Source organism: Sciurus vulgaris (genome assembly GCF_902686455.1).
Source record: "Sciurus vulgaris genome assembly, chromosome: 11".
NCBI lineage: Eukaryota > Metazoa > Chordata > Mammalia > Rodentia > Sciuridae > Sciurus > Sciurus vulgaris.
In genome coordinates this window covers 26494238-26510619 of record NC_136472.1, presented here as the reverse complement: position 1 = coordinate 26510619, position 16382 = coordinate 26494238, and the positions used below count along the sequence as shown (strand labels likewise).

The following is a 16382-nucleotide window of genomic DNA, read 5'->3' as shown; positions in this document are numbered from 1 at the left end:
TGGTAAAGCACTACTGGGTTAAATCTTCATGCCCTCCCACACACCAAAAAACAACAAACCAGCCAACCAAACAAAAATCTTAATTGACTTCTATATCTAGCTACACATTTTGAAATCCATGACTTCATGCTGATCCCTACAATTTAGCAACACAGGGTTCCTTCCATTATCCTTAATATATTTACTTATTCAATCAATTCCTTTCCATGCAAATAATGTTCCATTGCCACTACCTTGCACAGTTCCTTCTTCATTTCATCTTGGTTCTAATACCCCTTTCCAAGATGCCCAAATACGTGGATGCCCTTCTCATGCTATTCAAGCTCTTCATGCCTCCAATGGACCATTGCTAAACATGGATGCCTCCTTACCCTCACTGGGCCCCAACAGCCCATGCAATGGCCCATCTGGCCCTCGTTACTCAGTTTGGTCTCTGACACTGCAGGGTGAGACACCCAGTTGTGTGGACACCCTTCTCTCTTCACACAGATTCTGTGTCCCCACTCGGCTTAAGTTCCAATGCCCCTGCCAGGCCACCCCTCCGCACGGATGCCTGCCTCGCTTGCTCTGTCCCACCTGCTGCCTTTAGGACTGAGGAGGGAGAAGGAAATGAAGATGAAGAAGAGAAACCATGCATTCCTCTTTATTGCTCCACAGCACTTATTGCTTTTATGTTTATTAGTCTGCTCAGGCTGCCACAACAAAATATCAGAGACTGGGTGGTTTACAGAAATTCATTTTTTTACAGAGAGAGACCTCGAAAGTTCCAGAACAAGGTGCTAGAAAATTCAGTTTCTGGAGTGGGCATTCTTCCTAGTTCGCAGATAGCCACCTTCTTGTATCCTCCTCACATGACCAGTTCTCTGTTCGTCATGGAGAGAGAAATAGAAAGCTCTCTGGTCTCTAATGTCTCTTCCTCTTCCTCTTTTTAAAAATTTTTTTAGTTGTCAATGGATCTTTACTTAATTAATTAATTAATTTTTATGTGGTGCTGAGAATCAAACCCAGTGCCTCACACATGCTAGGCAAGTGCTCTACTGCTGAGCTATGACCTCAGCCCTCTCTTCCTCTTCTTAAGGGGACACCAGGACACCAGTCCATTGAACTAGTGCCCGCCCTTATGACCTCAATTGGCCTTAATTATCTCCTTCAAGGCCCTAACACTCATACTGGGAACTAGGTTGTGCCATGGTCCAAACACCTGTTCCCTCCTACCCCCTGCCCCAAGATTCATATATTGAAACCTAATCCCCAATGTGATTGTTTTAGGAATGGGGACTTTGGGAGGTAATTAGGACAGAAGAATGGAACCCTCACAAATGACAGTGCCCTCCTCAGGGACCCTGGAGAGCTATGTTGCTTCTTGCCCTGCGTGAAGTCGTCCAGAGAAGGCCCCATGGGTGAATCAGACTACTGGCCCTCACCAGAAACCAAATCTGCTGACACTTTGATCTTGGGCTTTCCAGTCCCCAGAACTGTGAGAAATAAATTTCTGTTGTGTGTAAGCCACCCTTCTGTGGCATTTTGTGATAGCAGTCCTAACTGACTAGGACTTTAACAGATGAATCTGGGAGGCCTCAATTCAGCCCACAATGGTGTTCTAACAGACTTTCCACATCTATCGTGTTCACTTGGGCAGTATCCCCCACCCCCTGCACATCGCATGCCACCAGCAGGGATCTCCTTCCTGGCTCACTATAGCGGCCTGAGCTCCTGGAAGGACAGCCTGGTGTGTCCACATGGAGGGAAGGCTGTCTGGGAAGCTCATATGGAGCACCTCATTCCCAATCTCCCCACCCCCTCACACCTTGGACAGGGAAGGTCAGAATCACTGGGACTAGGTACAAACCATTTATTTTTCTATAAAGAGCAAAGTACAAAGGGGCAAGGGAGGGCAGTTGGGCCCAGAGGAGCAGCAGTGGGCAGGCCCCAGGCCCTGACTATGGCTGAGGAGGCCCTGGTGGCCCTGATGCTTCAGGAGCGAACCTGGGCTTCCAGTCTGGGGTGGAGGGGCAAAGGGAGTTGGGATGGGGGAGAGCCCAAGGTGGATGCTGCTGGAAGTCATACGAAGCCAGGCTTCATGGATGAGCGGCGGCAGTTGGGGCAGCTCCGCGTCCCATTGTTCTGCAGGCATCTGAGGAGGCAAAGGGCTCTGTCCACTCACCCGACGCCTGTCATTCCACTCTGGGTCCTGGGCTCTCTCTCTCCCTCCCCTTCCTGCTGCTGGGCTGGAAGGTATCCCTGGTGCCACTTAGCAGCAGGGGAAGGAAAGGCCTGGTCTCCAGGCTGGGGTACTGCTCTGCTTGCCCCTCTCCTGCTCTGTTCCAAGAGCCTTCAGGGCAGCGCCAAGTCTGGGATGGAGCTGGCACCTGCCATGGCACTGAGGCAGGGCTGGCCCCCTTCTCTGATCTGATGACCTTTAAGAGGCCTCTCACTTCCCTTGGGGATAAGGATACTGACAATGGCTGCCTCATAGGGCTGCTGGGAGGATTCAGTGAGTCAAGTGGGAAGTTCTTAGAACACACTTGGACCCCAGAAAGCAGCAGGCAAGTGTCTGCTGTACTATTAGTGGGATGCAGTCAGCTGGGCCCTGGCCTGGCCACCGCACAGGTGCCTCACCTGAGGTGGAAAATGTGGGAGCAGGGCAGGGCCTGCAGGCGGCTGTTCTTCTCGCCTATGGACTCGCCGCACAGGCCGCAGTAGAGCTCCGTCTCCTCCACGCACTCGTGGAAGCGCACGACATGGGCTCGCAGCTCCCGCTGCAGCCCCTTGCTGCGGCAGATGCCCTCACTCAGGCAGTGCAGTTTGAGCTGGCTCAGCTGGGGCCATGGGGAGACAGGAGAGAGGAGTAGGGGACAAGACCAAAGTCAGTGCTGGTGAGGTCTGGTCCAGCCATTTTCCTGCCCTGCTGGTGGACCTAGGAAAAACGTCCTGCTCTCCTCAATCGGTTTTCCTTGGAGCAGAAAGAAGGGGCTGGTGAGATCAGAGGTCTTGGCACCTAAATCTGCCTGAGGATTCCATATTTTGAAGAAATTTTTGACCAAATTTACTGCATTATCTCCCTAATGATTTGCTTTCCTATTTTCATTAAATATACATGGCTTGTCAGCATTTCTGATCAGAAAATAAAAGATAAAAAAGCATTTCTGATCAGCCTGATAGCTGGATAAATCTGTGTGGGCATAATCTGGCTCAAAGCAAATATTTGTGACATTTTAGTTGGACTGTGCACTTGATCCCAGAGAAATGCATATTTCCTAAAAGACCCTGAGAAATGCTGAGCCTGTTTCCAATATTTTAAGGTCTGGATGTGATTATAAATTTGGAGAGGTCACATCATGCTATAGAAGGAACATGGGTCCTGGTATTAAGACAGACCAGTTAGTGGGTGAGAGACCTTGAGCGCCTGAGTCTCACTGTCCTCACCTGTTGAAGGCGGCCACTGTACCCACTTCCAGGAAGACAGAGAACTGGAACCATTACCTATGAGGACCTGGGTGTGTCCAGCTCTTAGGGAATGGAAGTCGCCTCAGGAGTTTTAATGCACATCAAAAAGGCTCTAAGGAATCTGCTATCCTCCAAGTGATGCAACTCCTGCCCCTCCCCAAGAAGAGATCCCTGGTTGGGAATGAGACATCAGGAGGCTGAGGACGGCCACAGGCAGCTCAAGAGGACCAGCAAGGGCTCAGGGCACCAGCAGGCCCAGGGGCCTTCCCTCAGACCCATGCTCCCCAACTACTTGGCTTTTGACCAAACACCAGGAGACAGACGCAGGTCTGACCTTGTTCCCCACCTCCTCGGCCAGGTCCTGGGCTCTCTCAATGGCGTCCAGAGCCTGGAAGGTGAGTAGAGATCAGGGCTGCAGGCAGAGTGTCTGACAGAGGCCTTGGCTCACAGCAAAGAAAGGGGTGGGGGTGGGGCCCGCAGAGACCAACAGGGCTGGGTGCACTGTCCTATGTGTGAAGGTAGTGGGAAGAGACGCACAGCTGCAAGGACTGTGTGGCAAGCCACTTCCTGCCTCATTTGTGCAGACATGGACGAGGTGGAGTAAGCCTGTCTCCCAGGGTGCATGAGGGCATGGAGGCAGTTACACTACCCCAGGCCAAACCCCAGCCCTGGCCCTTTACTAACTGTGGGCCCCTGGGCAAGTCATGGATCTTCTCAGAACTTGGAAAATAACGGGATGCCCTGGCCTCCTGGAAACAGGATGAGAGTGAAGTTAGACAAAGGGCCGAGAGAGCCCTGTTGGGCAGTAGACCCATGGAATGTCAGCTGACTGAGTGGCTCCAAGCAGGATGTGCTGGGGAGTGCTGGGGGATGTAGGAAAGGGTCTGACCTCACCTTGTCCAGTGCCTTCCTGGCCACCCAGCACTTGGCCACACCCAGTAGCACCTGTACCTGCCCCAGGCGGTTTCCAATTTCAGTCATGATGCTCATGGCGGAGTCGTACCTGGGGAAGGCTGTCTGCAGAGCCAGGTGGGAAGGGGAGTCAGGCTGGGCCAGGCCTGAGGACCACCCCACCCCGAGCCCCACAGCCCAATAACCTCACCTCCAGGTCCCCACGGCTTCTGTGGATGTCGGCAAAGCAGAGCAGGCAGAGGGCCTGCAGCGGCCGGTCCCCATGCTGCAGAGCAATCTTCATGGATTCCTGTGTGGGAGAAGGCTGTCTCAGGCTTGCTCATCTGACCCCACCACTGAGGTGCCCTCCCCCCAGCAACCCCTCTGAAGGATCATCAGTATCCTCAGGGCCTAATACACCTCTCATGGTGCTGAGGCTTCCTGCATGAAGCCACTGAGGTCACAGTGCCCAGTGAGGCAGCTGGCATCTGACAGGTAGAAAGCACGGCTCAGAGAAGTGGCCTGATTTAAGTCACCCAGCTAGTTAGTGGCAAAGCCGAGATCTGAATCCAACGTAGTCAGAACTTCAGAGACCCTGACTCTTTTTCTGTTTACTCTTCAAAATGCCCCATAGAGAATGCTGGGGACAGATGGAAGCTCCCTCCTCTAAGGATGGGCTTAAAGGGAATGAGACAGGGTGGAAGTAACAAACATCCTTTGGGGGTTCAGCTATAGAGCGCTGGGCCATGGGCAAGTCTCGAGGGCCTCCACGGGCTGATCTGGAAGCAGGAGGTCCTGTAGCTCAGGGTTCAGACCCAGGTCCACACCCCACCTGCCCACTTCCCTGCTGCCCCACCTCACAACACTCCATGGCACTGCCCAGGTGGCCCAGCAGGCGGTAGGCCACAGCCATGTGATACTGGCTCATGGCCCGGTACTTGAGGCTCCAGCCTTTGCCATAGTCGTTGACAAGCTCCGCAGCCTTGCAGGGGAAGAACAGGGCTTTTTCGTAGTCCTGCAGGGAACACAGAATCAGAGGGGGTCACAGAACCTGTTCCTAGAAGAGGGCTCCAGGGCCCAGCCTCTCTGGCTGCCAAGGGTCCTAGTGTTCATTCATTTGTTCTGGCCCCTGGGAAAGGGGATCCAGGTAGAGGGAACGCCCAGTGCCAAGGTGAGGGCTCCGGGAGTAGAGGGTTTTCACTGGGATTGCTGCTGTGTCCAAGAGCCTAGAGCTATTCTTGGATGTGGGAGATGCACAATATTTGTTCAATGAATGAATGAAAAGGTAAAGGAACAGCTGGCTTCTCTTCCCACCCAGTCCCAAAAGTCTCTTCAGCTTCACAGCCACGCAGGGCCGGGGGCACTGGAAAGCCCCATCTAGAGTCTGCCTCTTGGTGCTCAGCAGCAGCTGTTCCCTGAGGGCTCAATGACAAATCTGTCATTGCCAGCACCACAGGCTCCAAAGAGCATCAGAACAGACTTGATTCTCTCACACAGTCTCCTCAAACCTCCAAAGAACTTTTCTCCCTACTCATTGTCAGCTGATGACCTGCCTCCTGGCCATTAGGACAAGCGAAGATCAAAGGCGCTCCCATGCCAGCCCTTCCCCACTCCATCTCCTACTCTGCTATCCTGGTCCCACTCTGCCTCCATCCCGTCCCTGCTCCAAATGCCAGACCACCCCAAACCCTGTTCTCTGCATCACTGAGGTCTCCCTCTACGGAATCATCCTCAACAGCGTACAACCATGTTATGGCACTTCTTATTTTCTTTAAAAACTAAAGCCAGGCATGGAGTAATCCCAGCGGCTCAGAAGGCTCAGGAGGACTGCAAGTTCGAGGCCAGCCTCAGCAACCTAACAAGGCCCTATGCAATGAGTGAGACTCTGTCTCAAAATGAAAACTAAAAAGGGCTGGGGATGCAGCTCAGTGGTTAAGCACCCCTAGGTTCAATTCCCAGTACAAAAAACAAACCAACCAACCAAAAAAAAAAAAAAAAAAGCCCTAAAAATAGAAAATGGAAATAAATGATTTAAATGGTATATAATACTTATTTTATTTCTTTCTTTTCTGGTGATACTATAGACTGAATCCAGGGGTGTTCTACTACTGAGCTACACCCCAACACTTTTTAATACATATATATTATATTAGTTGTTGCTTAATATATATTAGTTATGTATGTATATATACATATTATATTATATATATTAGTTGTTGATGGACCTTTATTTTATTCATTTATTTATAGGCAGTGCTGAGTGCTGAGAATCAAACCCAGTGCCTCACACATGCTAGGCAAGTGCTCGACCACTGAGCCACAAGCCCAGCCCTCCCCGGTCCTTTTTATTTATTTTGAGACAAGATCTTACTAAGTTGTCCAGGCTGGCCTTCAACTTGTGATCCTCCTGCCTCAGTCTCCCAAGTAGCTGGCGTTACATGCATATACCACCTTGCCTGGACATATTAATATAATCATCTTTCTTTTCTTCCTCTTTTTTTTTCTTTTTTTTAGGTGCCAAAACTCAGGATCAAACCATTATAACTATATTTCAAAATACCTTAAAATAAATGTACCTGGATAGTTTATCCACAGAGGGACAATATTATAAAGACAAAGAACAGTCAGTCACCTGTAATCCCAGGCTGAGGCAGGAGGATATCACTTGTTCAAGGCCAACTTCAGCAACTTAGCATAACCCCATCTCAAATTTTTAAAAAATAAAGTAAATAAAAAGGGCTGAGGATGTAGCTCAGTGATAGAGTGCTTCTGGTTCAGTCCCCAGTATCAAATACAAAAACAAGAGAGAGAGAGAGAGACAGACAGACAGACAGACAGACAGACACACACACTCTCCAAGGGAGTTGGTCTGGTTTCCTCAACAAGCCATGGAAAATAAAGAGGAAGGATAGAAATTCCAGCAGCTCTGGAGGCTGACGCAGGAGGATCACAAGTTCAAAGCCAGCCTCAACAACGGCAATGCACTAAGCAACTCAGTGAGACCCTGTCTCTAAATAAAACACAAAATAGGGCTGTTGGGGCTGGGGACAGCTCAGTTGGTAGAGTGCTTGCCTCTCAGGCACAAGGCCCTGGGTTCAATCCCCAGCACCACAAAAAAACAAACAAAATGCCAAAATAGTGCTGGGGATGTGGTTCAGTGGTCAAGTACCCCTCAGTTCAATCCCTGGTACCCGCACCCGCCTGCCCCGCCACCCTCCTCCCCTGCAAAAAAAAAAAAAAAAAAAAAAAAGAGGAAGGGAAGGAATTTTCTATTGAAAGAGATAGGAAAGACACAAAAAGGCACACTAACGTGTGACTTTTGTTCGTGTTCCAATTCAAACAAGCTGAGGAGGGCGAGGACATATTTTTAGGATAAGTAGAGAAATTTAAATATAAACTGGGCATTAGATCTATTCAGGATTACTGTTAATTCTGGTGTGTGATAATAGTATCGTGATTATGTTAGAAAGTGTCCTTATGAAACAAAATGGCTTCTAAAATTTTAAAGATGCAAACTAAACTACTTTGGGGTAAAAATATGATCTCACTACAATTTTCTATCACAACACTTTGGTTGAATGTGTAAATCAATCATGGCAAAAATATGAACAGTTTTCCCACCTAAGTGGTGGGCATATGAGTCTTCATTATATTATTCTATTTTCACATACGGTTAATTTTCTTCATAATAAAAAAGGTTCTTAAAAAATCTCTATCCCTCCCCAGTCCTGCCTCATTTCACCGAATGGCATCTAGTTCCCGAAAACAGAATTCTAGGTGGTTGTCCTGGATGCCCCTCATTCCCTCCTTCCTGCCTCTGATCCATCAGCATCTATACAGTCAGTTACCCCCAATTTATTAAGTTTGTGCCAGGCACCCAAATCCCATATGGCCCAAGCGACCAGGGTGCCAGGGAGGGTTATTTTGCAAGTTGCAGTCCCTGACCCAGCAGCTTCCCTCACCTGTGGTTCCCTCAGCCATGTGGTCCCTATCCTTCCTGGAACAGGACAAGTGTGCCTCTCCCGTGCCTACCGCTCAGGGCAGAGCTTTGCCTGGAGAACTTTCCTCCAGATTTCTGCATAGCCCATACTCTCATCTCCTTCACATCACCAGACATGACTCCCTGAGGCCTTCTGACCACTCGATTTGAAATTGTGTGCCCACCCCCTTCCTGCATTGCCACCTCCTTGCCCTTTTTCTCTTAAGCACTTTCTAACATGCTACACAGTTGACTTCCTGATCATGTTGACTGTCCTTCTCACCCTGCCAGAAGGCAAATTTCGTGAGGAACTTTGCTGTTATTTCCACTACCACTGAGAAACAGTCCAATAATGCCTGGGATATAGTAGATGCTCAATAAATACCTGATGGATAAATCCTTACATCCCTGCTGTGAGTTGTCTCCTTCACTGATAGACATATATTCTGGGGCTCAGAGAGTAGTGACTAGCCCAAGATCACCCAGCAAATTAGTGGCAGTACAGGCCCATGACCTGTTCTCACAAAGGGCTTCCCACTCCCCCAGGAAGTCAGACATGATGATGTGAATCCTGGCTCTGCCTTTCTTGGCTCAGTCTTTACCGACTTCCTTTCACCCCACCCCTACTTAAAAGGAGGGCTGAACAAGACAGTACAACCAGGTGTGTGGCTCATGAGAGGCTCTCAGGGAGTCCCCGTTGCCCTCCCACAGGGGCCCAGACCCACCTTGACCTGGGCGTAGAAGCTGCCCAGGCTGCAGCAGACGCGGCACTCGAGCATGGTATCATCGTTGTTGTGGGCATAGCGCAGGGCCTTCTCGAAGCTCTCCAGGGCTTTCTGGAAGAGGCTGAGGCCCAGGAAGGCATTGCCCATGCTCAGGCTGACCTGGCCTCCAAGCTGGGCACCCGCCCTGGTGCCAGGCAGGCCGAGGCAGGTCTTGCAGTAGGAGATGGTCTTGTGAAACTCACATAGCTTCTCATTGCTGCGCGCCAGGTTCAGGTAGCTCTCCAGGAGGAAGTCGGCATCCTCCAGTTCCCGGGCAGTGTCGATCTGGACCACGGCAAACTGCCCACCAGGGCGGCAGGCACATGACGTACCCTCAGACATGGAGACTCCACACCCAGCCGGCCTTACAGCCAAATCAGCAGACAACCAGTTTCCCCCACCAGCCCTATGTTCTCTGGGTCCCAGCAACAGACTAGAAGCTTTGGTTCTTCAGTTCACTCGTAGCTTTCAGCTTGGCACCCTCCAGCCTAGATCGGAAGTCTCTACTGTCCACCAGCCCTACCCTCAAACCTACAGCCCACAGCCCCAGGCGCAGACATAGTACCTGCAACTGGAAGGCTGAAATTCAGCAGCCGAGGTCTGGGCTTGAGATCCCAAAGCCCTGAACCCTGAGGCTTGAGAACCTCAGTCTCAGAAAACTGAAGTTCAAGGCCACAGGCCCACATCTGAAGCTCAAGATGTGGCACCTAAGACTCAGGGCCTCAGATGTGGATCTCAAGCCTCAGGCTCTAGCCACTTGCCTGTGGGACACAGAGGAGCCTAAGGAAGCTATGAGGGGCCCTGGTACTGATCCAGCCCTGGCCCCAACCAGCCACGCCACCCTGGGGAGTATGCCCACCTTCAGCATCTCTTTGTAGCGGCCCATCTCCGAGTGGGCTGTGACCAGGCAGCCCAGCACACGGAAACGCCCCACGAGGTCGGAGCTCTTCTCCAGGACCCTCATCCACACCTGCAGTGCCTTCTCCGTCTGGTTGGACTGATACAGCTGCAGCCCCTTTTCAATCTGCTGCTTTGTCTGGTCCTGCCCCATCTTCTCAAAGCCCTGTGGCTCACAGGGAGACCCTGGGGGCTCTCTGCCTCTAGGCCCTCATGGCACAGGACCCACAGTACCGGTCGGGAAGGAAAGCAGAGTTGGGCAGGAGCTGAGCAGGGCCTGGATGGAGAGCGGGCGCCACCCTGGTAACAAAGCTGGTTCAGCCCCTGTCTGCAGCTGTCCCTGCCAGTTGGGGCCACGTGGCCTCTGAGGAATGTCAGCAGCAAGGTCACGCGGGCCTCTGCCGCACCCACCCCAAGCTGGAAGGCGGCTTTCCCAGTGATAGTCACCCTGCCACCTGGGCACCCCCTTGGGCGTCTTCAGCACCCCCAACATTGACCCTAACCTCTCTGGCAGGGCAGGCCCTCCCTGAAGACTTGCCAAGGAGTCATTGACAGGTTGGGCAGGCCTCACATCAGTGAGGAGGACACAGGGACAAGGCTGGACACAGGCATCAGGAAGGCTGGGGCAAGTGCCCCGCCTCCTTCCCCCACCACACCATCACCCCGGCCCCTCTCCTGGTGTGGTTCCTGATTGACTGGGCTCTGTGGTCACTGGCCCCTGCACATGTCCACACCAATCCCAACATCTCGCCCAAGACGGGGCTGAAAAGATGATCTCTAGCTGGTGTCGGAGGTCTGCATTCTAGCCTGACCTTCTAACTCACAGTGGGTCCCTAGCTGGGTCATTCACCTCTCAGGGTCTCAGTGAGGTCCACAAGAGCTGGGCAGGGGGTGAACAGCAACTTGGGAAGCTGAGGCAGGAGGATCCCAAGTTCGAGGCCAGCCTTGGCAATTTACCCAGACCCTGTTTCAAAATAAAAAAATTTTAAAAAGCACTGGGGATGTAGCTCAGTGGGAGAGTGCCCTAGGTTCAATCCCCCCAGGAGCTCCATAAAAATTAAATAAACAGGACACTAAACCCGAATTCACAGGTGGTGACAAGGCAGTGATGCAGTGGGTCCTGGAGCCAGGCTGGCAGCCCTGGGACCCTGCTCTGCTGTGTGTTGCCTACGGGGTGGTGTGACTGTGGGCAAGCTGCCTGGCTCTGTGGAACGAAGAGAGCAGGCACCCAGCTCATAGGATTGTTAGAACTAAATGACTTACTAGTTGACAAGGACTTAGCGACTGGCACACGGGCCACTCTGCAGGTCTACAAAGTTTCCCAATTCCAGTCTCATCCCGTTTGAATGGCTCCCTAATAGTGAGCTTTAATGCCAGATAATATAGAGAGAAAGGTGAGGTGTTGGGGGGAAGCAGACATTTGAAGCACTAATTAATGCTCTTGGAGTTGAAAGAGAAGCCCCAGGTGGTAGGACCCCTATCTACCCTACCAGCTCATCTCTTCTCTAGGCAGGCTTCTTCTTGCCCCAGGGCGAAGCTCATCTCTTTCTTTCTTTCTTTTTTTTTTTTTTTTTTTTTTTTGCAGTGCTGGGGATTTGAACCCAGGGCCTTGAGCTTGGAAGGCAAGCACTCTACCAACTGAGCTATATCCCGAGCCCAGCTCATCTCTTTCTGAGAGGATAATTCCATGGTTTTTAGTATATCCACAGTTATGCCACAAATTTCAGAAGTCTGTCATCATCCCCAAAATATGACCTGTGTCCAGCAGCGATTACTCTCATTCCATTGGTCATGGTTGAATTGTGCCCCACCCCAATTCACACAGTCCTAACCTCTAAAATCTCTGAATGCAGCTGCATTGGAAACAGGGTTAGAGACAACTGAATCATTAGGGTGGGCCTCACTCCAGGTTGACTGGTATCCTTACAAGAAGAGATCAGGACCCAAACACAAAGAGAAGACCACGTGGCCACGAAGGTAGCCGATGGCTACGTCCAAGCCAAGGAGAGGCCTCAAGGGAAACTAGCACTGCTGACACCTTGGACTTCAGTGTCTGCAACTGTAAGAAAATCCATTTCTGTTGTTTAAGTCGCTGAGTGTTCATGAATTTGTCTCTTCTGGATGTTTCATAGAAATATAATCACATTATATGTGGCCTTTTGTGACTGGCTTCTTTACTTACCGACACGTCTTCAAGGATCATCTATGTTTTAGTATGTATTGGTACTTCATTTCTTTTCATAGCTGGTTAATATTCACTATATGGATAAATCACATTTTGTTCATCACTGTATCAGCTGATAGGTATTCAGGTTGCTTCACTCTTTTGCCATTAAGAATATTCATTATGAATAACGATGTCATAAGCATGCACACATAAGTTTTTGTGTGGACACTTTTTTTAATAAATATATATTTTTAGCTGTAGATGGTCACAATACCTTTATTTATTTTTACATGGTGCCAGGGATCAAACGCAGTGCCTCATACGTGTAGGCAAGTGCTCTACCACTGAACCACATGTCCGGCCCCAGCCTTGGACATGTTTTTATTTCTCTTGGATATATGCTCAGAAGTGGAATTGCTGGGTCACATGTTAACTGTACATTCAACTTTCTGAAGAATCACTGCACCATACATACCCCTCCATTCCTTCCATCCTCCACACTCAATGCTCTATTAAGAGTCCTACTTAAGATAAATGTGTTTATTATCCTCTCACAGAATTCTACTTCATTCTGATAAAATTATCTCTACAGGGCTGGGGAGATAGCTCAGTTGGTAGAGTGCCTGGCAAGCACAAGGCCTTGGGTTCAATCCCCAGCACCGCAAAAAAACAAAACAAAACAAACAAAAAAACTCTACAATTTCATATTCATTAATAAAGCTATTTGCTTAATGACTTTTCTCCCACTTAAGTCTAGGGGTAGGAATTTTGTCTCACTCACCACTAACTGTACCCCCAGAGCAAGGCATGTACATAGTGGCCACTCAATATGTTGAATGAAATGAATGGGGGGAAGGGAAGGAATAAGGGTTTAAGTTTGAAAACAGAAGCAAACACTGCAGGCTGAGCAGCATGCCTGCCATGGCCTGCACCATCTCAGGGGAACTAAGCAAAACAGATCCAGAGAGGGGCAATTTGGGAGCCAGAAGTGAATGGTTCTGGGTTCAATGGCAGTCCCTATACAAGTAGAGGTAGAAGGGACATCAGAGCAGGTCCATGGACAGGTGGCTGGTCTGGTCACCAGAACTCACCATGGGGAACATGCTGTAAGGTCTGGGCCACTGGAAACTGAGAAAGGGACCACAAGAGTGAGGTTCAGAGGCCAGTCAGGAGCTGCTGGTGGCAGGAGAGCTGCCTGGGACCTTCCTCTCAACTCAGTGGGCCCACAGGGAAGTGCTGCAGAACCAGTAGATTCACCCCACTCAGCAGCCCAGGCACATGTCTGGCAGGAAGCAGAGGATGGGCAGCCAGCACTGTCCTTCCAGGTACCTGGGGAATCTGAGTGACAGGATAAAGGCTTCCCCTGCCCCAGTCTCAGGTCTCTGCCCCTAATTTCCATGATAGGGACTGTCATGCTTGCTTGATCTAGACAGAACACCTTTTTCACTTAAAAATTTAATTTTTGAGTGCTTTTTCCAGAATTCAGCTACTGTATAGTTGGGCTGAGGTCAGTTCTTTTAGGGTAAGTGCTGTGGTTTCTCTGTCACTGAACAGACCTAGGCAAAGTGAGAGGAGACCAAGAGAAGAAATCCAACTGCATGTTCTGAATTAAGCATTCCTTTCACTTTATAGATAAGGAGCCCAAGGGAGATGGTTAAAGAACACACTGCCATCTAGAGACAGCTGGTACTAAAACTGAAGCAATGTGGCTTTAGGAGTCCCACTTTTTTTTTTTTTTTTGCGGTGCTGGGGGTTGAACCCAGGGCCTGTGCTCGCAAGACAAGCACTCTACCAACTGAACTATATCCAGCCCAAGGAGTCCCACTCTTAATCATGATACTGTCTCAGAGGGAGAATGAGGAGAACAGTGAAGAAAGTAGGGAACTGGACACATTTTGAGAATGCATAGCCATAGGGAGGTCTGCCTGACACACAACGAAGTCACTGGGCATGTAATGCAGAGCTGTGTGTGGCCTGGGTGGGCAGAATTGTATGAAGGAAGTAAGCCGGCTGGAGATGGGGCTCAGAGGTAGAATGCCTGCCTGGCATGCATGAGGCCCTGGGTTCCAGCCCCAGCATGGACGGGGGAAGAGGTGAAAATTGTCAAGACTTGCTCACCAGTGCCCAGCGGACAAAGGGCCACTGGAAGTTGTTTGGTGAAGAGCCATAAAATGACCTTTTTCTGGGCCACTTAACTCACAGGCTGCAGATCAGCTGGGGCCTCAGGGCTCTTAATATTATTCTATTTTCACACTGAGGGTGCGGCCCAATAGTAAGCAGAGCACTTGACTAGCATACAAGAGGCTCTGAGTTCAATCCCTAGAGCTGCCAAAGACAAACCAAAAAGTTCAGAAAACAAAAACAACATCCCTTGCATTCCCACTAAATTATAAACACGGGCCAAAAAAGGAAGAAAAAAGTTAAATCCAGGCCTGAGGCAGGGGTCGTGATCTGGCATGTCAGGACTGAACACTTTTATTTGGCAACACTTTTTATTCTGAGATATTTCATGTAAAAATGTGCATTTCCTGCATTACTTCAAGACTAGAAGCTCGGGCAACCCCAGGCCTGGAACTGCACATCAACCCTTTCTGATGTCTGGCCCTAAGAGACTGTAATGTCTCTTTCATCCAGAGCCCCCATCACTCCCTATTCTCACCCTAACACTGAAGTCAAAGGTCACCCATCATTTTAGATTGGCCTCATTTATAGGCAGCCCATGTTCCAGAAGCACAGGCCCAGCCAGCCCACCTTCCCACCGAAATTAGTGAGATACTTGGAAAAGTCTCTCCTTTCTGAATTATTTTTCCAGGCTATATTTCCCAAATGAAATGATAAAACATGGGGCTGGGGTTGTGGCTCAGTGGTGGAGCGCTTGGCCTAGCATGTATGAGGCACTGGGTTCGATTCTCAGCACCACATCATCAACAACAAAAAATATGTATATAGAAAAGAAATGATAAAGTGTAAGCTCGCTTCGAAAAAAAAAAGATTTATAATCAAAATCAGTCGTTATTTATAATAGTAAAAAAAAAAAAAAAAAAAAAGAGAAATAACCTGGGTCCAACGGGAGAGAGGCTGATGCCATGAAATGCAATGTGGCCTCCCAAAACCAAAGTGGTAGACATACCCTTATATGCAGATGGAAGGCTGCCCATGAGAACACCTGAAAATAGTAAGCTGCAGAACATTCTGTATGTTATGGTGTGCGCTCATTTTTATTAAGAAAAATTATGTATGTACATATTTTTGTACACTTAAGAAAAGATCCTGAAAGCATAACCACAGCCCTCACCCTGGCCCATCTGTTTTATATGGGCTACAAGATGGAGGACTTTGTGTGGCATTGGGGAATGAACTCAGGGATGCTTACTGACACCAGAATCTTTTTTTTGCACTTTAATATTTTTATTTTACATTTGTATTTATGATTATACATAATAGTGGGATTCGTTGTAACATATTTGTACTTGCACGTAACATAATTTGGTCAATTTCACTCCCCAATAACCTCCTCCTTTCCTTCCCTTCTCTCCCCCCCTGACCCCCATCCTCTACTCTACTGCTCTCTCTTCTGTTTTCATGAGCTCCCTTTTACAATTACTTTCTCTCTCTGGCTTCCACATATGAGAGAGAGCATACAGCCCTTGACTATCTGAGTCTGGTTCATTTGACTCAAAATGATGCTCTCTTCTTCCGTCCATTTGCCTGCAAATGACATAATTTTGTTCCTCTTTATGGCTGAATTAAACTCCTTGGTGTAAACATGTCATATATCCTGTCTCCATTTGCTGGTTCCATAACTTGGCTTTGTGCATTTGCTGCTATAAACATGGCAGGCCTGTATTGCTGTAGTGCGCTGACTTTAATTCTTTAGGATAAATACTGAGGAGTGGTGTAGCTGGGTCATCTGGTGGCTCCATTCCTAGTCTTTGGAGGAAACTCCATACTGATTTCCTGTGGTGGTTGTACTAATTTACCATCCCACCAACAGTGCGTAAGTGTTCCTTTTGATCATTTATTGTTACTTGTATTCCTGATAACTGGAGTGAAATAAAATCTCAATGTGGTTTTAATTTGCATTTTCCTGATTGTTAAAGACACTGAACATTTTTTCACATATTTGTTGTGATTTGAATTTTTGTTTTTGAGCCTGGTAGGGTGGTGCACACCTGTAATCCCAGCTACCTGGGAAGCTGAGGAGGATTGCAAGTTTGAGTCCAGGCTGTGCAACTTA

The 16382-nt window shown here is 49.1% G+C and overlaps 1 protein-coding gene across 3 annotated transcripts; it reads right to left on the bottom strand.

Annotated features, from left to right (window-relative positions):
- Positions 1-1839: 1839 nt before the first annotated feature.
- LOC306640702 (43 kDa receptor-associated protein of the synapse) lies at positions 1840-10641 on the bottom strand. 3 transcript variants are annotated; one of them, XM_079105152.1, is made up of 8 exons: positions 9941-10641; positions 9043-9366; positions 5195-5353; positions 4550-4648; positions 4342-4464; positions 3782-3835; positions 2620-2819; positions 1840-2134 (listed from the first exon to the last, which is right to left on the bottom strand). In XM_079105152.1, the coding sequence occupies exons 1-8, from the start codon at positions 10130-10132 to the stop codon at positions 2062-2064; spliced, it is 1224 nt and encodes a 407-aa protein (XP_078961278.1). In that variant the 5' UTR covers positions 10133-10641; the 3' UTR covers positions 1840-2061. The 3 variants fall into 3 exon arrangements, with proteins under 3 accessions (XP_078961278.1, XP_078961277.1, XP_078961279.1); XM_079105151.1 differs by having other exon boundaries at positions 9043-9381; positions 9941-10633; XM_079105153.1 differs by lacking the exon at positions 5195-5353 and having other exon boundaries at positions 9043-9381; positions 9941-10638.
- Between the last annotated feature and the right edge of the window lie 5741 nt (positions 10642-16382).

Excerpts from the sequence above, each read along its gene's own strand:
- LOC306640702 (XM_079105151.1), bottom strand. The coding sequence starts at position 10,132 with ATGGGGCAGGACCAGACAAAGCAGCAGATTGAAAAGGGGCTGCAGCTG. Across the intron at positions 5,354-9,042 it reads GCTTCTACGCCCAGGTCAAG|GACTACGAAAAAGCCCTGTT; the intron begins GTGGGTCTGGGC and ends TGTTCCCTGCAG. Across the intron at positions 4,465-4,549 it reads GAAGCCGTGGGGACCTGGAG|ACAGCCTTCCCCAGGTACGA; the intron begins GTGAGGTTATTG and ends CTGGCTCTGCAG.